This window comes from Lagopus leucura, unplaced genomic scaffold (genome assembly GCF_019238085.1).
Source record: "Lagopus leucura isolate 7727_CA_CO unplaced genomic scaffold, USGS_WTPT01 Super-Scaffold_100037, whole genome shotgun sequence".
Lineage (NCBI taxonomy): Eukaryota > Metazoa > Chordata > Aves > Galliformes > Phasianidae > Lagopus > Lagopus leucura.
Genome location: NW_024962286.1, coordinates 2,985,897 through 3,012,786, shown reverse-complemented (window position 1 = coordinate 3,012,786; position 26,890 = coordinate 2,985,897). Strand labels below are relative to the sequence as shown.

General features: G+C 45.4%; 1 protein-coding gene across 1 annotated transcript; it reads left to right on the top strand.

Annotated features, from left to right (window-relative positions):
* Positions 1-263: 263 nt before the first annotated feature.
* PIK3CD (phosphatidylinositol-4,5-bisphosphate 3-kinase catalytic subunit delta) lies at positions 264-23,773 on the top strand. Its single transcript, XM_042883054.1, has 23 exons — positions 264-619; positions 4,449-4,612; positions 5,970-6,198; positions 6,656-6,885; positions 7,524-7,703; positions 8,337-8,486; positions 8,803-8,892; positions 9,901-10,122; positions 13,319-13,415; positions 13,814-13,944; positions 14,814-14,873; positions 15,074-15,241; positions 15,746-15,867; positions 16,033-16,176; positions 16,875-16,974; positions 17,819-17,997; positions 18,237-18,346; positions 18,934-19,012; positions 20,023-20,190; positions 20,610-20,733; positions 21,878-22,023; positions 22,685-22,817; positions 23,378-23,773. Exons 2-23 carry the CDS (start codon positions 4,472-4,474, stop codon positions 23,513-23,515), a joined length of 3,141 nt encoding a protein of 1,046 aa, XP_042738988.1. The 5' UTR covers positions 264-619; positions 4,449-4,471; the 3' UTR covers positions 23,516-23,773.
* The last annotated feature ends 3,117 nt before the right edge of the window (positions 23,774-26,890 follow it).

Here is a 26,890-nt window from a genome sequence, read left to right as displayed (position 1 = left end):
TCCGCTCCCTTGGCAGCTCTGTGCCGTTCGTATCTCGGACGGGAGCTCAGCAGTGTGAGGTTGGATGTGTGGAGCTCAAGGGTCAGTAGGCGCATACGGCTTGTTTGTGTCTGCGAGATGCATCTGGGTGTCTGGTGTTGTCAGCTGCAAAAAGGCTAATTTCAGCGAGCTGCTCTCGTTATCACTACTTCCTCCATCTCCCGGACTGTGCCCGTGCCGGCAGTAGCAATAGCAGCGGCAGCAGCCCTGCAGCACGGCCCTGCAGCACAGCCCGCCACTCGGCAGCATCCTTTGCATGGTCCGCCTGTGCACGTGAGGGAACCGAAACGCAGAGGAGTCGGTTGTTCAAAGTCACGCATCAAACGACTGCTGGGCTTGGGAATGGAACTTTGCAAGCTGTTGGGTTTTGAGCTCTTGCTTTAACCGCTAAATGTGCCGTTTTCCACTAGATGCTTCCTCAGACAACAACCGAAAACATAGCGGGTTGACTCTGACTTGCCTGAAAGGCTGCTTAAAGTTTCCAGCAGGGAACGGCTCTGGAGCCCTCCCTTCAGGTGCTTTCCGTACTCCCTGCCGTTCTCTTCCTCTCTCTAGCAGTGCCGGTTTCCTCCCAGCCGAGGTATGGCTTTACATTTCTGTTTCTCTTGAGCTGCTTTATCAGCGCTGCTCTCTCCCCCCTCTGGCTATTCCTTGCAGTTGGGCTGGAGGTCCTGCTAAGCCTGAGTGATGTATATTGCTCTGATGCTCTTTGCTGAGTTGCTCTGCAGCTGGGAGCCCCCCAGAACTGCAGCCTGTTGTTATCACCGTGTGTATATTCTGCTTTCCTATCTCTCTCCTTGCTGACAACCGCTTTCATCATCGGTCCTGCACACAAATGAGGTTAGCTCCAGTTTGGATTGCATTAGTGTAATTCTGCTTCCTGTTGCTTTTCTTTGTGAGCCTGTTTGTTGGGCATGCGTGTGTGTAAGGCAGGCACTGAGCACAGTAAATGCTCAAAACGTGGGTGTGTTTATTTCAGAAAGGGAAGGGTACAAGCCAAGAGAATCTTTGGATATAGTGGTTGTTCAAGGCCTGCTCCCTGTGTGTTTTGTGTAGATAGAGTAGCTGTGCGCTATGGAAAGGTCATTGTTCTCTGCTGACATCTCTGTATGCTGAAGGTGCTGACTGTACTCTAAATGGTGGTTTGTTTGGTCTCGGGTAGGAAGGGGATGCTCTGCAGTGTTTCGGAGGCCTGAAACATTGGGCTGTGTGATTTCATCCCTTGCCTGGTTATCCTGAACAGATTCCATTATAGGTCTGATTCAGCCTAATGTTTGTGTAAGCAAAATAATGAGTAGATGGGATTAATCAGGGGCTTAGAATTCTCTAATAAAAGGTATCGTAGAAACAGCGCAACTGTGGAACTGGAGGAACAGCAAAGGACCACTGAGAGATCATGAATCAGTGTGTGGAATTGTGTGGCAGGATCAATCTGTTAAGCAAAAACTGATAATATGAAAAATCTTTCTTTGATTTTTATACTGGGCAGAAGTAGAAGTTTTATTATGGTAAACCAAATAGAGGTTATGATAGTCTAAATTATGGTTTGAGGAATTGAACCCTGAGCATAGAAAAGCTTCAACGTCAGGTGGTGCTAAGTGCTTGCATGCTTCTCTCCACCTTCTCAAGGGCTCCTGGTTTTTTTCCTGCTGAGTTTGTGGTCCAAGTGTTAGCTTGTGTGTGTGTGTTGGAGGAAGCAGGGGCAGAGCTGTGTTGCAACTCAGGTCTGTGTTGAAGGTGCAGCACTGTCCCGGGAACTGAAAGAAGGCAGAGATGGCTCAGCTGGGATGCTGATGTGTATTTCAGAGTGTACTAAATGGAAATTGTAAAGGAAACACTTTTTTGACGTGTGAGAGCACAGGAGTTTTTGTGTCAAATCTGTTCTATGAATGCTTTCTCTGGAATGGATGATGATTGCAAGGCAGCAAAGCTGTTCTTGTGGTGGAAAGGGCTGCAGCCAGTTGGATGTGGCAGAAGGTGACTGGGAGTCCTCTGTCCTGCTGGCTCTGCTCTGAGCTGCTGCCTTGAATGGGGCAGCACAGCAGGCTCTTACAGTCTGCAAACAAGCAGGTGTTTTAGCACCTTTTACCACATGTGTGTTTGTTCTCAGGTGGATAAACAGGTTGTCAATAATTATCAGCAAGCAGGGCTGCTAAGGCCAGTCCCACCATGAGCATCTATTGGTTGCATCCACATCCTGGGAGTTATTACATTAGGCCATGAGGTTAAGCAGATTCAGCACGTTGTTTCTGTCTCATTAATCTGGGTGACTGCTACTTGGGTGCAGGTATCCAGCTAGCTCTGCCCCCCCAGTGCTCCTTCCTCCCATCATGGTGGGACTTGCTTGCACACCTGGGGCCATGCTGACATGCTCTGAGAATTTTCCCAGTCTGTTCTTTAAGGGAAACTTGTGGCTTACTTTTGTAAGTCCATCAGTGCTCGAATAACTTGCCTTTCCCCACAGTGTGCAGTATTTTACTCCGTGACCGCCACCAAAAAAAACCAAGCCTGAGCTTAGACACCTTCAGAAGGTTCATTGACTGCATCTGTGAGAACATAGGGTTGATTCACCTCTGCTACATGTGTTGACTGCGTGCTAAAAACCTGCGTGTGTACGTAGAATTTCCCATGGTCTCCTCCCCCTGCAGTTGATGCCTGCAATGAAAGCAGTTTCCTGCTGTCTCCCACACTGCACCCATCACCTGTAAGCTCCGCACCGCTCATTTCTTATGAACTTGAAAGGTATTTTTTGTAGTCCTAAGGTTTAGTAATTCTGTCATCTGCTTGTAGGCGTTGGAGCTTCCGTGGCTGTGTAAGGCAGCAGCCTCACAGAGGTTTGTGGAACACTGCTCCCTTTGTGATCTGATCGCCTGTTGCTTTTTTTTTTTCCCTCTTTCAATAGCAGTTCTACTTTGTAAACACCAGAGTTGTACTTCATACATTTTTTATAGGAGATGTGTTAGAGTGTTTTATGGTGGCTGCTGCCTTGTTAAATGCCCACCAGGTAATTTCACATGTGTCTGTTACACTCTGCACAGATTTGATTTTCATTGCAACTCCGCTTTCCTTTGGAATATCCACCTCATCTTCTGTTGGCCAAATCTCTGTACATCCCAAGATCCGTGTGATTCTTTGGAAGGACAAGATCCTGAGGGATTGGAACTTGGCCTCGTAATGCCACAGCCTCAGGCACGGTGCTTCATGTCTGATGGGATGTTGCATCAGGCTGAAATCCTCAGCAGGACGAAGCAGCTTTGGCTGTTATTGTGCCTTCTGTCTCTGGTTGTCAGCAGGGTGATGGCAGTTGGCTGCTTTTGTTACTATTGGGCTGAGGCAGCAGATATTGTACAAATGTGCTGGTTTTATTGTTAATGAGCAGAGGACTAGGCAAGCTTGTTTTGCTTTATTCAAACTTGTAGACTTTGCCTCCTCCCCCTTTTACTTCCCTCCCTTTTAAGGCACATGGGTGGTTTTGTGGTCTCTGTATCCGGTCTCTGTGTGATACAGCATGTGTGCTGAGGAAGCAGGACAGATAAAACATAGCTCTTATTTCTGGGAATCCTTACCTCACTGCTGGTGGGGAAGTGTTGTTCTCCCAGGCGCTGTAGATAAGATGCTGGGCTCCTTGTCATGCTGAAGCACGGGGCTGGCTCACGAGGAGCTGCCAGCAGTACTTCGTGATTTGGGAGACCCAAATCCTCAGCAGCATGTTGCTTGGTGTCTAAGTTTGTGCACCAGCTGACAGCTGCAAAGCCATGTTTTAAGTTGTGAAGTTAGCAGTTTTTGTACTGCTTTCATAGGCTGAAGATAAGTGACAGAATTGCTCAGGACATGTGCAGGGATGAATTTAGAACTAGCAAAGAGTTGGAGGAAACGGGGTTCTGCATTGCTATGGTATTTTGTGCATGGACAAATGGATGGAGCCTGGGGGTTCCTCTGACTTTGACATTATGTGCCTTTAAGAGAGAAACCATATGATGGGCTTCTGCTGAGCACCTTCTGTTTTAGTCATTCACGTGTGCATTTATCTGTGTTTGTACCTGGAAGTGGAAAATGAATGGATGCAGATGGAATTAACAAACTTGCCGTGGTTGCCTTGGCCTTAGATTTCACTTTTCCTATACTTTCAGAGGTGGGTTATGCAGTGGAATATTACTTGGTTTTGTTTTAAGGATGATGCGTGCAGACTCAGAACCAGCAGCAAGAATATTCCTGTGGCTTAAAGGCTCTGGACTGGAAGTTTAACTAAGGTGCCAATTTTCCTGAGCTGTGGAAGATCTGATAACCTTCCTTTCTTTGGGTCCTTTTGGGTATTAACTTTGTGCAAAGCCCAGCGCAGGTTTGCACTGTGCCCTGAGGAGGTGTTACATAGTTGGAAGCTGCAGTCTTTTTTTCCCCTTCTCTTGCAGGTTGTAGCTAAGCAGTGAGCAGGATGCCCCCGGGCATTTACTGCCCTATGGAATTCTGGTCCAAGGGGGAAAACCAAAACATCCAGGTGGACTTTCTGCTGCCAACAGGCATATACTTGAATCTCTCTGTGCCCTGCAATGCCAGCTTGGGCACCATCAAACAGGTAACAGCTTTGGTCACTCTCATCTGCAGCTTCCTGCAACAACAAATCTGTTCTTGGGAGCTGTGAGCTGCTGTGTTGGGTCTTAATGCAAGCTGGGTTTCTGATACATTGCTGTGAGACAGCTTCTTGTGAGAGCCTCTGCAACCCACCAAATGCACATCTAGCTGCTGAGGCTGCCAGCAACAGGGTTCTGATGGTGCTGCCAATGTGTTGGGCTTTATTCACTGGGCACTGAGGTGTGAATTAGTTTTTGAGTGGCTGCAGGATGAGTGCAGACACGAGCTGGCAGCACAGGGCTTGGATAGCATTTTTGATGCTGCTTCCCTGAGCCAGCCAGTCACCATCACTAGATCTTCTGTTAGCAGTGCTCTTGTCTATGCAGACTCAAGGAAGAGAGATCGCTCCAAATAGACAAATTAAGGTGCTGGACTGTTCAGCGTGTCAGCCCTGCCATTTCTTGCATCACAGAAACTGAACAGTGAAAACTGAGAAGTGACAGAGAGAATTTAATTTGAGGAATGAAATGCTGTGGCGAAGCCATGCGTTAAAGAAATGATACTTTCTTATTTCCCTGGGCAGAAAGTGTGGTTAGGGGAGAGTGAAGGCAATTAGAATTGGAGAAGGTTTTTTCTGCAGCAGCAACCTGGCCTAGATGAGTCACAGATCACAAGGGACAGAAGCACAGTGCCAGATTATTCCCGGTTTTCTCATACGGCAGTTTTCAGGCCCAAAAATAAGTAAATAAATAAAAAAAAGGCAAGTGGAGCTGATTGGTTCCAGCTGTTAAGTTGCAGGTCTGTGTTTTTTGGGTCAGCTGGAGGCCCATCAGCTGCAGGGCTGCTTCTCCTACAGCGTGTGCTTAGGAAGGGAGCAAAGGAGTGGAATATCAGTAGTCGTGTGGAAGTGTCACCCACTGGGAGCACTTGATGGAGTTCAGAAGACTTGGGAAAAGTTCTTTTGCTCTGTCACAGATTTCGTGTTACTGGAGGTGAATTACTTAACCTGCTTTTCCCTCCATTTCACAAGGCTCTCAGTCAGCAGGCGCTTAGTGCCAGGTATTCAGATGGGAGTTATTTAAATACGGAGGGCAAGAGATTTTTGGGGCTTGGAACAAATGGCAAGCACAGAAGAGAAAAGCAAGTCAGTTAAAAGCAATTGCAAATAAATCTAGCCAGATTTATTACCCAAATCTTCAGCAGAAGTTGGAGTTGCCAGACTTGGCTGAAAATACTGCCTGTGATTGCAGGTGCAGGGATATTGAGAGAAGGTGGAGAGTGAGGCTGTGGGATGGCAGGAGGAGGAAGACGAGGTTCTGGCAGCGCAGCAGTAGTTTCACTGTGCTGTTGGTCTGTTCCAGGTGGTGTGGAAGCACGCTCAGTATGAGCCACTCTACCATATGCTCAGTGATCCCGAGGCCTACGTCTTCACGTGCATCAACCAGACAGCCGAACAGCAAGAGCTGGAGGATGAGCAGCGGCGCCTTTGTGACATCCAACCCTTCCTGCCCGTCCTGCGGCTCGTGGCTCGAGAAGGTGACAGAGTCAAGAAGCTTATTAACTCCCAAATCAGCCTGCTTATTGGGAAAGGTCAGTTCCCTCATCACAGGTCTCACCAGGAGCGTGGCAGGGCTGCTGGCCGTGGGTGATATGCGCCTCTGTCCCAGATGGCATTATTATTTATGGAATAGCAATGGAATCTCACTGACACGGTAGATGAAATAAGCAAGACTTTAAGCAGGACTTCTCTGTAGTGCTTGTAGTAAGGGAATGGTGTGTATGGAAATGCAAGAAGGGCAGTTTTCCCTTCTGACAGGGTGACATAGTATTGTGTCTTTACTCCACAATAGCAGTTGTTATTTACTCCCTGCAATTGTGCAGAGTAAAGGAGCAATTACTAGCAGCTTGGCTGACTTGACTTTCTTTTTAAACAAATATTAAGTATGTGTTTAGGAAGGTTGTTTCACAGTCATTTGATTTATCACCAGCTTAATCCTGCAAGGGGTACAAGTGCTTATTTCATCTTTTTTTCTTAACCTCCACACAGGTTTGCACGAATTTGACTCTGTGCAGGATCCAGAGGTGAATGATTTCCGCACCAAAATGTGCCAATTCTGTGAGGAGAGAGCAGCAAAGCGGCAGCAGCTCAGCTGGGCAGCTTGGATGGAGTACAACTTTCCCTTGCAGCTTGAACCCATGGCCAAAGGCCTTGGAACTGGACTCTTGCACACACCCACCAAGAACATTTTTGTCAACGTCAAGTTTCAGTCTGGCGGGGTAAAGCACCAATTTTTCTGTGGCATTGTTTGACTTGTTTGTGTTTCCCCTCGGGTGCCAATTAGCTGGTGACTGAAGTTGCTGTATGCACACGTGATGGGAAGCTTTTTGCTTATGGATCAGAGAGAAAACCAGAAGCCAGCTCAGCATAGACTGCTTGCAGGCGTTGATCTGTGGTGCCTATGGGGCCCTGTTCTTGCCTGCTGCCCTTGGTTAATGTGAGTTTTGCATGTTGTGCCTGGGCATGAAGCAAGAGCCACCTCTAGGAGAGAATAGCTTGAGCACAATGACCTCAGCCACTGTCTGCTTTGCTGCTGGAATAGCAGTGGGAAGATTTTATTTTATTGTTTGGTGACTACCAGCCACATGTACTGGTGGTCGTGTTTATACTGGACTTAAAGTTATTAATTTGCAGCACTGTGCTTGCACTGCTGAAACATATTCCAGCCCAGTTTGGCAAACATCCCTACTTATTTGCTTCGGGGGAGGGAGGAGGAATACTTTGGCCTCACTATCCTTCCTTTTATTGTCAGTAACGGGAATCTTGTTACCTCCCAGCTGAGCTATTGCTGCTTCTTGTGCTGATTTCAGCTCTTTGCTGGTATTTGACAGTCCATGCTGTGTTGTTGGGGTTGTAGGAGAGCTTCACTTTCCAGATCTCCCCAAATGAGTTCCCCATCACATTAATGAGCTACGCTGTCAAGAAGCAGGCTACTGTCTTCCGCCACGAGACAATGGAGAACCCAGAGGACTACACACTGCAGGTGAATGGGAAGTATGAATATCTCTATGGGAACTACCCCCTGTACCAGTTCCAGGTGAGCCTTTTGTCTTGCTCTGATAAAAGAAAGTCTGTTCCCCTTTGTCTGTACCTCTTTTTAGCGGGAGGTTGGGTTGAGACATGTCCTCCATCAAGGAGACATTGCTGTTTACAGGAATGCAGCACACTGATGGTGCTGCTTAGGGCACGGGGTACTTCTAGCAACTGACAAGTCCTTATGGTTTTGGAAGCTAGTGATCTAAGCCTGTCACGGGGTGCCAAGAGTGGTGTAAATATCTTTATAGCTTATAGTTCTTGTTTTCATGGTGGACTAGAGGTTTGCCCTTTGAAAGCTGAACAAGTAATTCCCTACTCTGCATTCCCCTGGCAGGGCAAAGTGTGGCTGTGGGTGCTGAATCCCCAGCAGTTTTCCCCAATGCAGCCTTTTGAGTCAGTTGATGAAATGTCAGGTGCAAGGCATGTCACATTCTTGGCTATGGCAATGTGAGACCAGGGAGATGCTGGTTTAAAAAAAACAAGAGGAAGTACATTAAAATGGAATTTTGGTTGTTGCTGTGTCTTTTCCATAATTTCTTGTCACCTATTTCTGCTTCAACAGTTCTGATTTGCTCGGCTTTTAATGCCTGCCTGGCTCTGTTTCATCCATGCTGACTCTCTCCTCTCTTTGCAGTACATTCGTAGCTGCCTGCACCGAGGCTTGACACCCCACCTGACCATGGTACACTCATCCACTATTATTGCTATGAGAGATGAGCAGGTCAACAGTATAGCCAACCCCCCAAAGATGGCAGTGAAGCCTCCCCCACTCCCTAAGAAAAAGGTAAAAGGGCTCAGTGAGTGAGCCAGCTCCCTGTTAACTGGTTTATTGATGGAGATGCTAACATTGGTCTTGGAATGGCAGCTGGTTCTCCCCACTGCTCTTGGGATAGGTTATTCTCCAGGGTTTAAGGGCTGAGGGCTCCAGTCAGCCTTCCAGATCCAGATACCTGCCTTAGTTGTGACAGAATACTGCTCGCCTGCAGTGCGGTGCTCTTTTGTGTTGGGATTGAAAGCATGTGATGATGAGTGATGAGAACTGCTGCTGGCTTGAGAAGCCTTTGCATCTATTTCTAATCAGAACCCTTTCCTCCTTCTAGCCAAACTACGGTTCTCTCTGGTCCTTGGAGCAGTCCTTCTACATTGAACTAGTGCAAGGCAGCAAGGTCAATGCGGATGAGAGAATGAAGGTAGGTACAGCAGTTCTGGGCTTTTGTTTTGTGTTTTGGCTTTTTTGCTTTCTCAGTTGCATCTGTTTGTGGTGAGGAAAGCGGAGGCTGACAGCTTGATCTCACGTGAGCCTCCATTATGCTTCATTCAGCCCGTGGGTAGTTCCTAAGATGCAATGCAACAGGAAGGGGAAGGGAACTTGCTAAGCAGCAGCTCAGCAGCAGAGAAACACATTCCCTTGCAAGAGTTTGTGAGTAACAAACTGCTGCTCCTCTGCAGTGATGCTGCTTGACAGAGGTGTGGAGATGCAGGGAAGTTTGCAAAAATGGAGGAGGGGAAATCCAGCTCTAAGAAGAGAATGATGGGAGATGTTGTGACTGCTAGAGTTAAAGCACAGTGCACAATGCAGGGAGCTTTTCCTGGGGAGTGTCCTGTGATTTGGGTTAGCTAGCAGTGCTGCAAGAGGAGGTCCTGCTGGGGATGAGCCTGGCCTGTCAGCTGTACCATAGTCTGGCAGGCTGCAGGAGCAGTGCAGGTTGCAGACACGAATGTGCTGGCATCGCACTGCAGGCCTGCTCTGACAAACCAGTGTTTGGGTGCCCTGTGCTGCTAATTTTTCTCTTTGGTGTATGCACTGGCCAGCTCCTGGTGCCTGCCTTGCTTTTGCAGCGTGACAGGTTCCTAAGGTTTTGCAGCAGCTCAGAGGATGAGGTTTTCTGAATAGTTATATTGCTTGGCTTCACAGGATGAAACATGTATTATTCTTACCAATTCATTACCCAAGCATTTTGCAATGCTTTTGCAAGTTTACATGAAGTGAAAAGATAACAGCACTCTTACTGAAGTGGAGTAAAACTGGGTATTGAGGGGCTTAGTGTCTTGGTAAATCAGAGGAAAGAAACAGGAGTAGGGCATCCTGTTTTCAGGAGTGGACTCCCTGTCCCATTCTGCTTCTAAGTCATGGGTTTTTTGCAGACAGGTCAAATCCCTGTGGATTCATGGTATTCTCTCATTTCTTCTCTCCTCAGCTGGTGGTGCAGGCAGGTCTCTTTCATGGCAATGAGATGCTGTGCAAAATGGTGTCAAGCTCTGAAGTGAACGTGTGCTCAGAGCCAGTGTGGAAGCAGAGGCTGGATTTTGATATTAATATCTGTGATCTCCCTCGTATGGCACGGCTCTGCTTTGCACTCTATGCTGTCATCGAGAAGGCAAAGAAAGCACGATCCACCAAGAAGAAGTCCAAGAAAGCTGTAAGTAAAGCCAGTGTGAGGTTGAGCCAGAGCTGCAGGGCACAGGACACCATCCTGAGCCTAGTGCCCATTGCTTTCAGATGACTGCGAATAAAAGAGCTTACAGAATGATCACCAGTAGCTTCCTCAGCAGGAACAGAAAGCTGAGGAGTGGCTGCCCATGGGGAAGGATGCTTTAACTGTAATTTCTTCTTCAGAAAAGCTATTAAGAAATATACTCAACATCAGAACGCACACAAAGAGGAATCTTTTGTTAGTTTTGCTGTTCCACAACTTCCTTGTTTTGCAGTCGAGGTTAAAGCCTTACTCTATGCTACATCCTCTTTTATTAGAAAGGTCTTTTATGCAAGTCTCTGTGGAGCAAGTTAACAGCTAAGAATGGGGAAGAACACGAGTAATGTAAGCACTGGTTGTAGCAGAGCTCTAGGTGAGGTAAAAGTGTAGGACTTTGAAGGCTGTTGTTCAGGTGCTGCAGACTGCAGATGGAAAGTGTCTTGTCACTTTGGCTGCTCCTGTGCTGAGTTTCTGAATTAGAGAGGCAGTGATATTTCTCACTTTGCCTCTATTTCAAAACGTCTAACCCATTAATAACAGTAATTCAATAAGAGAAGATCTAAGTGGAATGGAATTGCTGGTTTTCCAGTATTATACCTTAGCTAAGCATGATACCTCTAGCTCTTTGTATGTGAGTTTTCTTTGTGAGAACAGATGTGTCTATTCCTCTGTAAACGAGTGTTTCTGCAGCCATAAAAACACAGTTGCCATGCTTTAAACAGGGGATTTAGTCATGGTAGCTTTACTAGAGTGCAGAGTAATGAGGGACTGACAAATGCAATCACAGAAGATTTTATGAAGCCTTGGTTCTCCCAGCTCCTCTCCATGACTGGCAGTTTGCTGAGCCTCACTGTGTTGACATCAGAAAGGCTCTCAGGGTTACGGTGCTTTACTGTCTGGGGAGCAACAGGTGACCCATGAGTCCTATTTGCACGGACCGGTTTCCAGGTTGGAGGCTTCAGACTGGTAACATCTCGAGGCTAAGATCAGAACCAACCTTTTCACCTCATTATTGTTTTCTTTTTGTGAGTTTGTTTGCTTTTTAAAAAAAAAACAACTGGAGAATAGCAGTTGTCCAGTTTCTGCTGGAGGCTTGCCTTGAACAGGATGTCTCATTCATCCACAGGCTGCATTTTTGTGGTCACATAGGAGCAATTCTCAGTTTTGAGGCAGTCAGAAGGAAATTTTACTGCTCTGATTGATAAAACAAGACCAGCTCAGTTAGCTGGGCTGTTCAGAGGAGTAGTTCATATGTGTTCTGTAATGGGGAAAAGTGGTGCCTTCTGCTGAGCTTTTATTGTAAAGTCCTGGTATTTCCTGGAGCTGAGCTTTGCAGAAGTGGAGCTGATCACATGTTTGGGCTGCAGCTCTGAGTGGGGCGCCCAGATCTCATTTAGAAGCATTGGTGACTGGAGGTTCCAGTCAAAGCATGCCCTGATTTTTGTTAGATCATTTTTTTGCTTGCTTAAAGTACTCAGAGGTTAAATGCATGCATGTTGTTGGTCTGTGTGGACTGTGCAGAGCAGATAGGTGGGACTAAGTCATTTATTATCACAAAAACAGGCGAGCCTGCCGACTGGCTGCGATGAGTCAGAGCTTTAATGTCACTGCTTGGCTTTCAGTGTTTCTGTAAGTCATGCAGGAGATATTTCTGTCCTTATGATGCTGAATCGTTTCTTTGCTGGACTTTATCCACCCAAAATCTCGCTTTGCTCTCTGGCAGGCTTTGTGCTGTGGTTTGATGTCATACAGAGTCTGTTAGACAAGGTTGTTGCTGGTGGTGGTGTGTGTAGCTTTTCCCTGCAGTCTGAAAGCTGATGTCTCAAATAAGATTTTACAGAAGACGATTAGTTTAATCAAGTCAACAGCAGAGGTTTGTGAGAGGCCGCTTGGAAGTGATTCATTTTGTTTCGTTAGGGAGAAATGCTGACACAGCATAACTCCACCAAGGTTGGTGCACCTTCTGGGCAAGCCTGATGTATTCTGTAGCATATCTCAGTGGAACAAGATGCCTCCATGTGAATCCCTTCAAATGTTACACAGTTTGTGTGTGTCTCACTACAGTTTGGTCTCGCAGTCTCTTTGCAAGTCAGTTTCTGTGCTGATGTACACTCAAGCCTTGTTTTCTGAGCAGCCAAGTGAAATGCTGGTTTTGCTGAACTGTTACATGAAGTAAACTGTTCCATTTGAGGAACCTGAGCACAGGAAATCTTAGCTCACTTGTGGAACACGTCTGTTTGCTCTGGTCTGTTTGCTCTGGTGGCAGGGAGATGGTTTCTCTTTCTTGGCCATGTCCCAGTCACTTTACTTGCTGGAGTCCTGCACCTCCCAAATGAGGCTTGTGTGACTGGGTTGGGCTTTTGGGTGTTGCTTTTTTTGTTTGTTTAGTTGGGTGATTTTGGTGGGGTGCTGGTGGTGGTGTTTTGTTTCTTCTTGTTGGGAGGAGGGTGAAAGGGTTGGGTTGGGATTGACAGCATAAAGTTTGTCATCTGTAGGTAGGTAGTGTTCATTATTGCACAAAAGGAGCCAACGTTTTTTCTTCCTGTTATCAGATATACTCTGCATTCTCTATCTGGTGTTCTGAGGGCATGTTAACTCACTTTCCTGTTTCAAATTTGAGGCTCTTCTCTCTCCCCTCAAGCCTTGAAATACATAAAGGATATAAGATGTGGCTCCTTCAAATATCATTGAGTATAGAATTTAAAGCTATATTGGAAACTTAGAGAATCTTCAGCTTGCAAAATATTGGGTGATGAAGCTTCAGACGTTTGTAGGGAGTGTTTGGTGCCATTCAACCACTAAAATTTAGTAAGTATCTGAATTTGGTGCTATCCTGTACTCAGGATATGTTTTAGAATGTCAGAGGTTGGCAGCAGGCATGGCTGCTTGGGGGGGTGAGTTCTTTCCAGCATCTCTTTGAGGGGATGCCTAGATGCTCTCGAATGGAAAGTTACCCACCTGCTGTACTCTGTATAGCAATTTGCAGACTTGGAAGAAATTAAGGAGATAATATAACTTTTTAGTCATGGCTATTGTGAGGGATTTGCTTTGCATAGGGGTATCTCCTGTTCTTTTGCTGCTCTTTCCTTCCCTCAATGTTCCAAATACAGCACTCACATAAGCTTTTCTCTCTGCTTTCCAGGACTGCCCCATTGCCTGGGTGAATGTCATGCTCTTTGATTACAAGGACCAGCTGAAAACAGGGGAGTGCTGCTTGCACATGTGGTCATCCTTCCCAGGTATGTCAGGAGCTAATGCTGCTGTGTGTTTCTGTCTCTAGCTTCTGCCACAAAGATGTGATCTGCCCTGCATTCTCCATTGCTGTCCAGTAGGTTGCAGGAGTGGCATGCTGGTGCTGCATTAACTCTGTGCTAGCAGTCCCAGTACCTTTACAGCTCTGTATTATAGCCATGCCAAGGTGAAGGCCTTGTTTTACTTGGCATTGCACACGTGACTTAAGAGGCTGCTGCAGTCCTAAAGATGCCATGTATACTTCAGTGCTTTGAGAGATTGGGAAAATGAAGTGATCTGCTTCCTGTTCTGACCAGTGACAGAGCTGGAAGCAGTCCTATGCGCTGCTTTCTGGACCAAAGCCTCAACAGATAGGATTGATGGATTTATGTGCTTTGCTTTTCAGATGAGAAAGGTGAACTTCTGAACCCCATGGGCACGGTGCAGTGCAACCCCAACACAGAAAGTGCAGCAGCTTTAGTCATCTGCTTCCCCAACATTGCATCGCATCCTGTGTATTATCCATCATTTGAGCAGGTAGGGAACACAGGTGTTTTCTTGAGACTCAAACATTAGCTTTATAGTGCAGGAGCACACGCTTTTGGGCAACTGTCTGCAGAGACCAGATACAAACAAACTTGATTAATGGATAGAAAATAGAAAAAGTGGCCTTTTCTGTTAACTAGTAATGGATCTTTGAATGAATGGTTTTGCATGCTCTGAATTCCTAAAGTAAGACTGCTCTCATCCATGGGCATTTGTTTGCAAATGGATTTAACTGAGCTGCCTTTAAACTGCAGGCAGTGCTGGGCTCTATAGAATGGAAAGGAAATAAGGGGAAGATGAGTGAAAAGAGAGAGCTCCCTGCCTTTCAGCACAGGATGATAACGTGCTGTGTGGTATGAGAATTTTCCATCTGTCACTACAGCTGGCCACACTTCTGAAGTGGAAGAAGAAATGAACCCATTGCAGGAAAGGAAGGAGATGTGCTCTGCCAGGGACTCATCCATGATGCATCTTCTGGCTTAGCAGCTATAACAGATTGCTAGCATGCAAGGTTCCTTGGGCAGTGCTGGCTGTTTGGAAAGCACACACTGGTTGTAGGAACCTGGAGTGGTTCCTGTTAACCTGCAGTTTAGAGAGCCAGTGCTCTGTGCATGGTCCATGTGGGTGTGCAGATGTGCTTTTCTTGGGAGGAAGGACCTTGATTCTCATCACTGCTGGGGAAAGGGGCATCATGTGCAGTTGGGTTTTCCCTTTACTTCCTACATCAGGGCTGTGAGAGGTGCAGTTCCCATCTTCAGATGTGGCGAGTCTCTAGTGCAGCATGAATGCCTGAAATGATAGCAGGCTGGAAGTACACAGGAAATGAGGAGCCTTTCTCAGAGTCTATATTTGTGTTCCAGCTGCTGGAGTTGGGGAGGAATGGAGAACAACCCCGCTCTGCACCAGAAGATCCAGAGGAGGTGAGTCTTTGGCATCAGCTTTGCTGCTGTGTGCAGGCTGTGTGCAAGCCTGGCTTCCTAGATTAAGTCATATCTCCATCTTACCCCCAGCCAGCATTTTTCACTATACCCCAGTCTTACTGCATCTCTCTGGGCTGAGCAAGGCCTTTGGGTTGAGGCTGAGCCCTCTGTATGCTCTTTGCTGTGATTCCCATGAGCAGAAGCTGCAACTGAAGGAAATATTGGAGCGGAGGAGCCACACTGAGCTCTATGAGCATGAGAAAGATCTGGTGTGGAAGATGAGATATGATATCCGTGACCAATACCCACAAGCTTTGGCAAAGCTCCTTACCATCACCAAATGGAACAAGCATGAAGATGTGGCCCAGGTGAGGATGCTGGAGTTGGCAGCAGGGCACATCTTTAATGAATTTTTCTGTGTTTATACCCCTGTTATGTCTGAAAGGCCAGCCTAACCAGAGATGGTTGGCAGTGCCCCTGTGCAGGTGGGTTTGGCATCATTGGGCTCAGCAAAATTTTCCATTCTCTCCCAGTTGCTGTTGAACGCCTTTGTATGCTGAGTGGCACCCAGTCAAGCTGAGGTTTGGCTCTGTGTGCTGTCTCAGCCCCACTGCTTGTCAGTTAGGGGCAGTGTCCATCTGTACTCACTGCCAGAGCTTTAACAGGAACCTCTGAAAGTCCCCTTCCAGTCTACACTGTTATGCTACAGAACAGTGCTTTTTTCCACAGACTGGTGTTTGACATGATGTCTGCAAACTGACTCTGAGGCACCTGTAGTGATTAGGATAGTTTCCCACCATGCAAAGGATCTGCTCTTCCAGCAGTAGAACTTTTGATCAGTCTTAATTTTTCCTTTTTCTTCTTAATTACAGATGATTTCCCTGCTTCAGACCTGGCCAGAGTTGCCTGTCCTGAATGCCTTGGAGCTGTTGGATTTTAGCTTCCCTGACCGTTATGTTGGCTCCTTTGCTATCAACTCATTAAAGAAGCTGACGTAAGTGTTCATCACAAGCGATTTGCAGAAGCCTCTTTCTGTGTATGCTCAGGGCTGCGGAGGAGGACTGTGAATGAGGCTGACAGCCTTCTCTATGCTGTTCTTGTAAGCACACTCCTTGCAGTGCAGATGAGGTTATCTTTTATTTTTCCCCTCTGTCCACAGAGATCATGAATTGTTCCAATATCTGCTGCAGCTTGTCCAGGTGCTCAAGTATGAATCCTACTTAGACTGTGAATTAACCAAGTTCCTGCTGGACAGGGCTCTATCCAACCGTAAGATCGGCCACTTCTTGTTCTGGCACCTCAGGTAAGAGCAGATGTTTTGGGCTAATGCTTAATAGTCAAATGAGACCAGGGTTCACTGGATTCCTCACTGCACTGTGAAATGAGATAGCAAGCACTTTGGCACACGTGGATGCCAAGGTATTTATCTAAGGGCAGTTGGCTGGCATCTTTCACCAGAGCACTGATGGGACTTTGCTGACATGGTTACCAAACCCCAGGAGCTGCTGTTTGCTATTTGAAAGACTGAATAACACAACATTTTTTTGGTTGATTGGTTTAGGATTGTTTGTTTGTTTTTGTTCTTCCCAGAACAGAGAGGTGGCAGAGAAGGGAGTTGTGTTGGTTGGATTTAGGTTGTTTTTGGAACTTTTATCTATATACCCAGAGTAGAAAATCACTTTGGACATCCCTAGCCACTTGCCAGTTCCAAGCCACAGGCTCAGAATCATCCTTACTCCTTAATCTTCTCAATTAAGTGGTTAGCATTTTAATGACAAAGATGTCTCACAACTTCAAGTAGTCTTTTTCCTATAGCACCTTCTGGGGTGGGTGTTCTTTTTTTTTTTTTTTCCTCTCTTCTAAATGCATACAATCTAAACAGCAGCTAACATCTCCTACAACCCCCCCCACACACACATACATGCTTTGTGCTGGCATGAATGGGAGAGTTAAGTACTTGCTTGGTACTCAGGTTTGCTTCAACCTCCCTCCTTCCTCTAGGTCAGAAATGCACGTCCCTGCAGTTGCCTTGAGGTTTGGCTTGATCCTGGAAGCATACTGCAGAGGCAGCACCCACCATATGAAGGTTTTGATGAAACAGGTAAGAATTGCTTTTATCTATAAGGTTGTCATCCCTGTTGCTTGGAGCTGGTTCTCAGCTCTTTGATTTTTCAATTTCATGTTATCAGTAATACGGAAGGAGCCTTGCAGCTGCTATATTGTTTTTGGCATATCCTATTAAGAGCCTGGAGTTCCCCATCATGTGTGACTTTGCTCATCTCTTACTCACCCCCACATGTCCCAAACTGCCAGATTTGTCTAGGATGGCTTGAAATGCTCAGACTGCTGTTACTAGATGAGTTGAATGAATTGCCATTTAGTAGGATATCATTACAATTCACTGCCTGATTTGGAGCAGTGCATTCTTTCTTTCGGTTGCCATGTGGAGGTAATCTTGTTCATTACTGACTAACCCTTTATTTGTCAGGATCACAGTAGCTATTTCAGACGTGGGGGACTGCATATGTGAAGTCAGAGCTAAGATGTGCCCACAAACTAATGCTGTGCCTGTTTTTAGGACGGAGTGGTGCTTTGGGATGACCAGAACTCCATAGGGCAGGGGCTATAGAACTCATGCTTGTAGCCAGTGCAGCTCACATCTCTCTCTGGTGCTTGACACTGTTCATTATTCCTGGTCTTTAGGACTGTAATCATTACCTTGCAATGCATTTGTGTCCAGCAAAATACCCACAACTGATCATGAACTTCTCTAAAGCAGAAAGTTTAAATTTGTTCTGTTGCAATTCATGAAATTGCCACACGTTGAGGAGTAAATAAGAGATACAAGCAATTCCTGCATTTCACAGTGGATTTTTCTAATTCTTGCATTTTCTTCAGGCATTTCCTATTTGTTAACCCTACTCTATTCATCCATTTCTTTGCAGGGAGAAGCACTCAGCAAGATGAAAGCTCTGAATGAGTTTGTTAAATTGAGTTCTCCAAAGGCCACCAAGCCTCAAGCCAAGGAGATGATGCATGTGTGCATGAAGCAGGAAACTTACCTCGAAGCACTTTCCCACCTCCAGTCCCCTCTGAACCCCAGCATTATCCTCACTGAAGTTTGGTAAGTAATACAGCTGCATCTCTTCCTCCTCCTGTGCTGCAGGTTTTGCTCAGCAGTAGAGCCAGGTTTCTGGTTACTCTGAGGCCCTCTTTTCTCATGGCAGTTGGTTCTCAGCTCTTACACTTCCCAATTTAATGTTTTCTCTGTCCATGAGCAATTCTGGATGCTGTTGAAATTGCAGCTTAGATGCAAACATTTCTAATAGGTAGAAACACTGATAGTATTTTTGTTTCCCGTAGTGTGGATCAGTGCACATTTATGGATTCCAAAATGAAGCCCTTATGGATTGTTTTTAATAATGAAGAGACAGGTGGAGGTGGAGTGGGTATCATTTTTAAAAATGGAGATGGTAAGTCTTTAAGGATACGCTTTCTAGGCGTAATCTCAAGTATTTATTGTGATGAATGGGCCTAAGCATGGACCTTTAAGATGTTGTGTCAGCAAGCACTGTCAGTGTGTTGGAGATGTCTGACAGAAAGCTGGAGGTGTAGTAAATTCTGGTCTGCATTTTACTTGCTGTCACCTTCAATACAATATTTTAACACAGCTGTACCAGTCACTGAGAACTGGATACTCCCACACACAGTGAAAAGGAACCCGCTGTGAGGGCCTTGTAGGGCTGCTGTTGGTACTGCTCCTGTTGTGGCCAGAGATTATTTCTAGGGAAGTGCTACACTGCCTGCTGTGGTAAGAGCTGTGGCAAAGTGAAGCAGCATTTATCTCCATTAGATAGATCAACTCAGACAGGAGTAGCAGTAACTTTACGCTGGTGCTGAGCTATTCAACTGTGAAAACATTCTTTGCTTGCAAGACAGAGGTGGCAAAGGCCTTCTAGCATCGTGCTGCAAGGGCAGAACAAGTTTAGCATGCAAGAGAACAGGAGGGGAAAATAGGGAGGTACTTAAAGAACCTTTCTTCCTTTGTAACACTGCACAGATCTTCGTCAGGACATGCTGACTCTGCAGATGATCCAGCTGATGGACGTCCTGTGGAAGCAGGAGGGCCTGGACCTGAGGTGAGTAATGTGCCTACAGATGTCTGGCTGCAATGATAGATCATGTGGGTACAGCTGTTTTGCTTGCAAGCTGCTTTTGTCTCTGCCAGGTCTGTCCAGTATTCTGAGATAGTCAGGTTTGAAGGTGCTGAGGGGTAGAAATGCAGTGAAGAAGGGAGGAGGAAGAGTTGGGACACTGGAAATTCCCAACTAAATGCACTGTGAGGGAGAAGGGATGCAGGCAGTTTAAGATAGAACTCTGCAGCTGCTTCCACACAGCATGGTTTAGGGAAGGATGAAGTATGGAGGACAAAACTAAAATACAGTCCAGCAGCAGAGGCTGTGGAAATTCACTGGCAGCAAGCAGAAGTTGGTGATGTGTACTGTTACATGGCTGGAGCTAGAGCCAGGGCTGCACAGCTGTTAAATTGGGATATAAGTTGTATTGGGCTTAAATCAGACTCACAGAATCACAGAATGGCCAGGGTTGGAAGGGACCTCAAGGATCATGAATCTCCCACTCCCCCCCTTGCCACATGCAGGGCCACCAACCTCCACATTTAATACCAGACCAGGCTGCCCAGCTGGCCTTGAACATTTCCAGGGACAGAGCATCCATGGCCTCTCTGGGCAGCTGTTCCAGCACCTCACCACTCTCTCTTTCACTGATTTCCTGTTAAGCCATAGTTATGTTGCATTTTTGTCCATGTGAAGAATAAATCAGTGCTTGATAGCTGGTTAGACAAGCTGCCAGATGGAAGATCCTCTGTCTCCTGTGCATCCCAACTGCCCTTCATGCTTCTGAAGCACAGGAGGTGAAGGTGGTTGGGTGTTCAGTGATACAGTTCCATCTGCTGGCTCAAAACACTGAAGAATTGAACTGCAGGATTTTCCTTGGTTCCCATTTGAAGCTTAGGCCAAAAGGACAGTTTTTCTCTACCAATTTGCTCTTGATGTGGCAGACAGGGGAAAATCGAGACAGCTCCCTTACAGGCACTATTTCAGCAGAAGGGTTTCTTTCGTCTCTGCAGGATGACTCCTTATGGCTGCCTCTCCACAGGAGACAAGACTGGGCTGATAGAAGTAGTCATGCATTCTGATACCATCGCTAACATCCAGCTGAACAAGAGCAACATGGCTGCCACTGCAGCCTTCAACAAGGATGCACTGCTAAACTGGCTGAAATCCAAGAACCCAGGGTATGTGGACTTAGCTTTTACTCAGTGCTGCTTTGCTACTTCCTTCCAGTGAGAGACAAACTTCTTTTCTGCTTTTCTCGATGTTTTCCTTCAGTAATGCATGTTTCCAACCTGTCCTGTGAGATCGCTGGCAGCTCTGCAACCTAGCAGAATAAGAGGGCTCTGAGTTAATACTGAGCTAGTTGAGTTGAGACTGGGGACAGAATTATAACCATGACCTCTCTAATTATGGATAGTTTTTACTCCAGCTGCTTCTTGTATAGCAGATGACTGGAAAATGCTACAGGAAGTGATTCAGGCATGTAATTCTCTTACCTTCTGCAGGTCTCAAGGGTGGGAGAGATCTTTAGAAACAGCCTTCCCAGCTGTGAAGCACTGGTGTTCAAAACAAAACTTCCTTTTCATCCTTTTTTCTTTAGTGATGCTTTAGAACAAGCCATAGAGGAGTTCACTCTTTCCTGTGCGGGGTACTGCGTGGCAACCTATGTGCTGGGGATCGGCGACCGGCACAGCGATAACATCATGATCCGCGAAACTGGCCAGGTATGGGGCTGGAGTGCTGCTGTTGAATACTGGGAGAGGTGCATGAAAGCTGCTCAGCAGTGGTTGGAAATATCCCAGTGCAGTTCTACTGCTAAGGGATGCAGCTTCCAGCAGAGGCAGACTTGGACAAATATTCTCAATAGCTTCCATCATGGAGAGGGTAAATACAGCTTCAGAATTTGAATATTCTTCTCTGAATAAGTGTCACTGCTACCAACTGTCAAAGTAATCTCTTGTCTGGCTGCTGTTAATTTTGAAATTACAGCCTCAGACCTAAAATCACTTGCAGGTACAAACCTGACCACTATACTTAGCAGGCTGAAGACTTACTTGGCTTCAGCAGAATTACAGATTGCTTGTAGTTGCAAGGTAAGAACCTCAGTTACTTGTCCAAGATTTTTATAGCTTTCCTAGGAAAAAGACTTGATTGCGTGTGATCAGTATGGCTATAATTTCACACTGGTGCTGCAAGGACTGCAGAGCCACTGTGTCATTCACTAACAAGACAGTAACCTCCCTTCCTGGGCTATGGTTAGCAGCAGCCCTTATGGAGGATTGCCTCTTCTGACAACATAAAAAACAGTGCTGGAGAAGAAGCCTCTGCAGCTTTCTTCAGAGCAGGGATGCTCAGTGATTTGTCCACCTGGGGGAGCTGGTGCTCTGCTGTATGCAGGCTCGGGGTTTGTATGTTTTGGGTTTTACAGCAGCTCTGCAAAAGGTACATGACTGCGCTGTGACCTTCCTTCCCATCATTGTACTGGCAATGAGAATGCTTCACTTGCTTTATAGTTGTTTGTTTGGTTTTTTTGGGGGGGAAGCTCTACCTGAAGAAGTAACGTTTGGTAGCAACTTCAAAACAGATCTTATTTTCACGTGCTGTCTGGGACTCCAGACTGCACTGCTAGGATAAGAGAGCATTAATAAAACATTTGTTTTTTCAGCTATACCAAGTCCTGAAGAGGCAGGTACCTCTCAATTACAGTAGAGAATATTTTGGCAAGTAAACATTGCCACTTCTCCCAAGGAGTGCCAGGGGACAGGACAGTTTTCTCCCTCCCAAAATGCTATGGTCTGTATCTTTCGAATGCAGTAACTGGGAGGAGCAGTACTATTCTGAAACCAATTTCTTCTTCCTTTTTTCCAGTTGTTCCATATTGATTTTGGTCACTTTCTGGGGAACTTCAAGACCAAATTTGGTATTAATAGAGAACGAGTTCCTTTCATCTTAACCTATGATTTTGTGCACGTCATCCAGCAAGGAAAAACAAACAACAGTGAGAAGTTTGAAAGGTAAGGGTTAGCAGTTCAATCTGATGTAAGGTTAAGGTCTGAGTTCTCTGAAGTTAATTCCACTATTTCCACCATTGGAGCTGCCTACAAAGCAGCATAACAACAATTCTGGAATACAGAAGTTAGTATAAAATGAACATAAAGTGCTCCTTATTCATTTTGGAAGCATTTGTTATACTCTTGCTTGTGGTAACAAAACCCCTCTGTAGTCTTCCATAATTCTGTATACTGTTGCCTTCTGATGCTCAATATTTGGGGTATAGAAGGCTTTTACAAAGGGCTGATGCTGTGTGAAGTCCAACTCCTTATACTGGAGCTGTCAGAACTCGTTATGCAGCAGAAAGCCAAAAGAGAGAGAATGCAGCACTTGTGTCTGTGCCTGGTGTAGTGTCCCTTGTCCACATTCTTGGAACTACAGCTTCAAATTAGTGGCTGTGGAGATCCCTAGACTCGACAGTCCAATAGTCATGTATTCCATTAGCTCTTGTGAAATGGAATAACTGGATAACTTAAAAACATTAGTCCATTTCAATATATACAAAGTAAAACAAATAAATGATTGTGTTTTGGAGCAAGTGAAAAGGCCTCACTATTTTATAAAGCAAGATATTAGTCAGTGTTGCAGCCTTCAGTTATTTGCCTCATCTTCCTTTCTCAACAGGTTCAGGGGTTATTGTGAAAAGGCCTACATGATTCTGAGGCGCCATGGTCCTCTCTTCCTGCACCTGTTTGCACTGATGAAAGCTGCTGGCCTGCCAGAGCTCAGCTGCTCTAAGGACATCCAGTACCTGAAGGTAAAGCAGAACCCAGGAGTGGCTGAAACTAAATACCTGGTTGTGTAGTGCAGGAGAAGAAGGTGGAAAGTTCTTCAACTTTCTGAACAGCAAAAGACGAGTAAATGTGCATGGCTCCCATGTAGGATGTCAGAAATGGCAGGTACTGGTGCTTAGGGAAGAAATCCATCAGATTCTTCATTGCAGAGGTAATAAAGCATGTTGTAGAACCACCTTGCATGAAAGGATGCAGCTCTTTGGTTGAGCACGGAATCCTTTTCCCAGCTTGCATCCTTAAATTTAATAACCTAGCTCTGTCCATCTGAAAGAGAGTAGCTTTGAGCAAGGGCACCAGGAAACCTAATGCTTCCTTACTCCTAAATTACAAGTAGGACAGATGTATTGCAATGAAAAATCTTGTGCAGCTTCAGTAACTGTTTAAAACAATTAACCCCTATTTGTCTCCTATTTAGTGTCCTTTTCAATACATAATTTCTTAAGTCAATATTTTGGTAGTTTAGCAGTGACTTGTCAGGTGTACTTCAAGTGAGGCTATACTGAATTCTGCCTCTTACCCTCAGGATTCCCTGGCTCTTGGTAAAACGGATGAAGAGGCACTGAAACACTTCAGACTCAAGTTTAATGAAGCCCTGCGAGAGAGCTGGAAAACCAAAGTGAACTGGCTGGCACACAATGTATCCAAAGATAACAGACAGTAGAGGGATGGAGTCAGTCAGCCTGCACACTTGCTCCAAGAGAATGTACAACCACTTGCACTGAATCCAACCACTGTAGACTGGTTTTAGAAGACTGATGAATGTTGCCGTGTTTAAGATCCCTCACCTGTGGTTCCAGAGATCACATCTTTCTGCCTAACTGAAAGTTGGACTGCCATCAACTGCATAATCATGCCTTCAGCAGATCTTTGGGTGGCAAGGGAGAGGCACAAGGCAATAAAATTACTGCAAACAGTGAAAGGTAGGTAGATGTACCGTATCCTTAACAACTCGTTAAGTTTCAAATACATCTTCTAATGGAAGAGTTCAGGCAGTTTCAATATACTTTGAAGTCAGTAAGTGTGCTAACCTGTCTATTTTTATTTTCTGGACAATTCAGCTAAACACTGAACAGCTACACAGCTGTAGCTCTTATAGCACAGCTGTTGTAGGCCTCTACCATTACAGCTCAGGCTTTAACTCACTACGTCCTACCCTGTTTCAGTGTACACCAAGGTATGTCAGCCTAAATCTCCTCTGAAACCAACTTGTACAAACTTTTTATTCTGCACTGTGGCGATTAAAAAGTAAATCCATACTATCACATTACTGTCTCTCTGCTGCAGAGGCCAGAGAGCTCTGAGATGCTGCCTAAAATCTCACATCTCAAGAAGAGGTGCTTGGGTTGGCCTAACTTGAGTTAGGTATGTTTGCTTTCTTAAAGCAGACCTTAGGTTAAACTCAGCCAGCTTCTTGTTTTCTGCATTTGTTCTGTTTTTAAGACTGAAAACATTAAAATTGCATTGTGCCATTGGTTGCTGAATGTACCTCCTCGTGGGGCATTACAGCCAGTCTGCCACCTTGGTTGCAAGAGAAGCATACATGGAGGGCATTGGCCTGCACTTATGTACTTACTGCGATACACCACTGTAACCCAGTGCCACGTGGGACATATGGTACGGCTCTGTGCTTAAGTTATTTGGCCAGTCTGCTTTCCTGTGTAAAGATAGAGGAGTGCCAGATGAGTGGGTTTAGTACTGAAAAACTGCATCTCAGTTCATCTGAAAAGTTTGTTCCCTGCTCTCTTCAGCCATATGCTCTCAGCTGAGGCACGCAGCTCTGTTTGTTAGTACAGCTGGGGTGCATAGACTGTGAGTGGGGAGGTCAGCCAAAGAACAAGGTGCAGTCATCTGTGCTGGTACCTACACTGGACAAACTGTTCCAGCCTTCTGTTGCCACAGCTGCCTTTGTCTCTTTACCAAGGAAATCTGTCCCCTGTCCCACAAGGTGCTGTTAATCATGTATTTCTACTCCTGTGTTGTATTTTTGTCTCCAGCTAATGTCCTCACCTGGTGGGCAGTTCTGAGCACTGGTGTTGTACAGGGACAGATGAACAGGAGCCACTGCTGTCCCTCAGTGCCTCCCATGAGCAAATTGAGGTGCATCAAACAGGCTGCAGCCTATGGGTCATGCTGGAAGATAAGCAGTCTGGTTAGTATCTGCTTCCTTTAGCAGTTCCCTGGGGTGCTTCCCTTCCATTCCCTGTGTTCTTCACACCATCGTGTTCCTCAAGAGGTGCTACCATTTCTGTCTTTTAAGGAATGACTGTCAGATTTTCCTGACATCCCTGAAGTTGAATTAGTTGAAGTTGATTTGTATGCCCCAACCTGGGTTGAATTTACAAGACTCTAAAAAGAAACAAAGGCACTTCCTATCCTTTCTTCCAAGCAACAAGAAACATGTCAAATGGTGGACTACTCTCATGTAAATTTAAGCTTTTGTGCCTGGTTTGGGTTAATTTTGCCAAAATTTCCTCAAAAATAGCTAGCTTAGGGCAGATGCTGAACTTGCCTATTTTTTCCCAATACATCTTCCCTGTTATGGGGTAAATTTCATTTGTTTTTGCAACCAGGGCTTAAGCATAACTCATTCTTGATTTTTAGCTCTTTTTATTCCATTAAAATGAGGTGCCCTGTACTTCAGAGAAAACAAATGAAAAAACAGCATCCCTATACTGCAGGGTAAGCCCAGTGCTTTTTACAAAAGCACGAGTTCAAATAGATTTGTTCATCAGCTGTGCAGCTAAGTTAATACTGCCTCAAAGTAACTCCTACCTCTGTAGAATGTACTCTGTAGAAAGTAACAGTAGACACTGTATTTGTCAGTGAATGGAGCAGCACAGCATAACTACTTTCTCTGATATGTTTGTTTCCTATGTCTATGATATAATTCATGGTTCGCTTGAATTGAACAGCAGTCAGTGAGCGATCTCAAGTTTCAAACCCATATTTGTAACTACAATTGCATATCACAAATTTGTTCGTACAGATTATGAGAGCAATCCACCTGAGATGTTCTTTTAGTACATAGTATTATAGTATTATAAGGATAACTTATTTGCAGTGCCAGTTGATGTCAACTACTCTAATTCTTTAGCTTTTTATTTTGCTGAGACTCAGATTTGTGAGACTGAGCATTCTGCACTTCATCTGACTGGAATAATACAGAAAACATGCCACAGTCACAGCATACAGTAAGGTAGGAAGAGATCCTAATTAATGACTACATAGGAAATGCAAAAGCAATCTCTTTCAGTTGCTTTGCTACTAGAAACAAATACTGTAGAATTTAGAGCTCTTTGAATACTAATCTGACAATGAGAAAACAATATTGCATGCACTTAAGTTACTGCTTCCTCAGTAGGGAGGAAAGTTATAAAACCACAACATACACGTTTACATTCTGTGCTCCCTCCTTTGGGGTGGTGTGCATGGACTCTCCTTGCAGCAGTGCCTGTGGCCACACAACTTTGCTGTATCTAAACAAACTAGGTAAGTATTGCTGTATTCCTTATTAAATTAACTCATGGTGCAGACAGCATGCAAAAATATTAGGCCACAAGCAAGCTGAGAGGCAGTGCAACCACAGTAATCTTATGGGAGGGAAGAAACATGCTACAAAACTGTAAATATAAACACAATTATCTTACACTGCTGTAAGCAGGGAAGCCAGGATCCCGTGTCACACTGCAGCAAGGCAGTCTGACCCAGCAGGTTCCTTGGGTGTGCTCAGGTATTTTGAACACAGCTCACAGCAGTTCCTACCTGCTTACAGAAGTACAAAGCAGCAGTGGCTCCTGTCGTCTGTCCTTCCATTGTAAAAGTGCAATAAAACAAAGCTGTATCAGCATCAACTGCTAGAGTTGAGCCATTCCAAAGGCGTCTCAATTCAGCACAGTTTTACAGCTAGGTGACAACGTCAACAAAGCTGACTTTCCTACAAGCAGTAAAAATGTTGATGAGTCATTGAGTGGATTTCCTCCCTTGTACCCTGGGACAGCATCTTGATGGAGCTCTGATGGCTGCACCGGGCAGCAAA

Coding starts and splice junctions, on each gene's coding strand:
- PIK3CD (XM_042883054.1), top strand. CDS start 4,472: ATGCCCCCGGGCATTTACTGCCCTATGGAATTCTGGTCCAAGGGGGAA. Junction 10,123..13,318: donor AGAAGAAGTCCAAGAAAGCT/GTAAGTAAAGCC, acceptor TCTGCTTTCCAG/GACTGCCCCATTGCCTGGGT. Junction 18,347..18,933: donor CATTTTTAAAAATGGAGATG/GTAAGTCTTTAA, acceptor AACACTGCACAG/ATCTTCGTCAGGACATGCTG.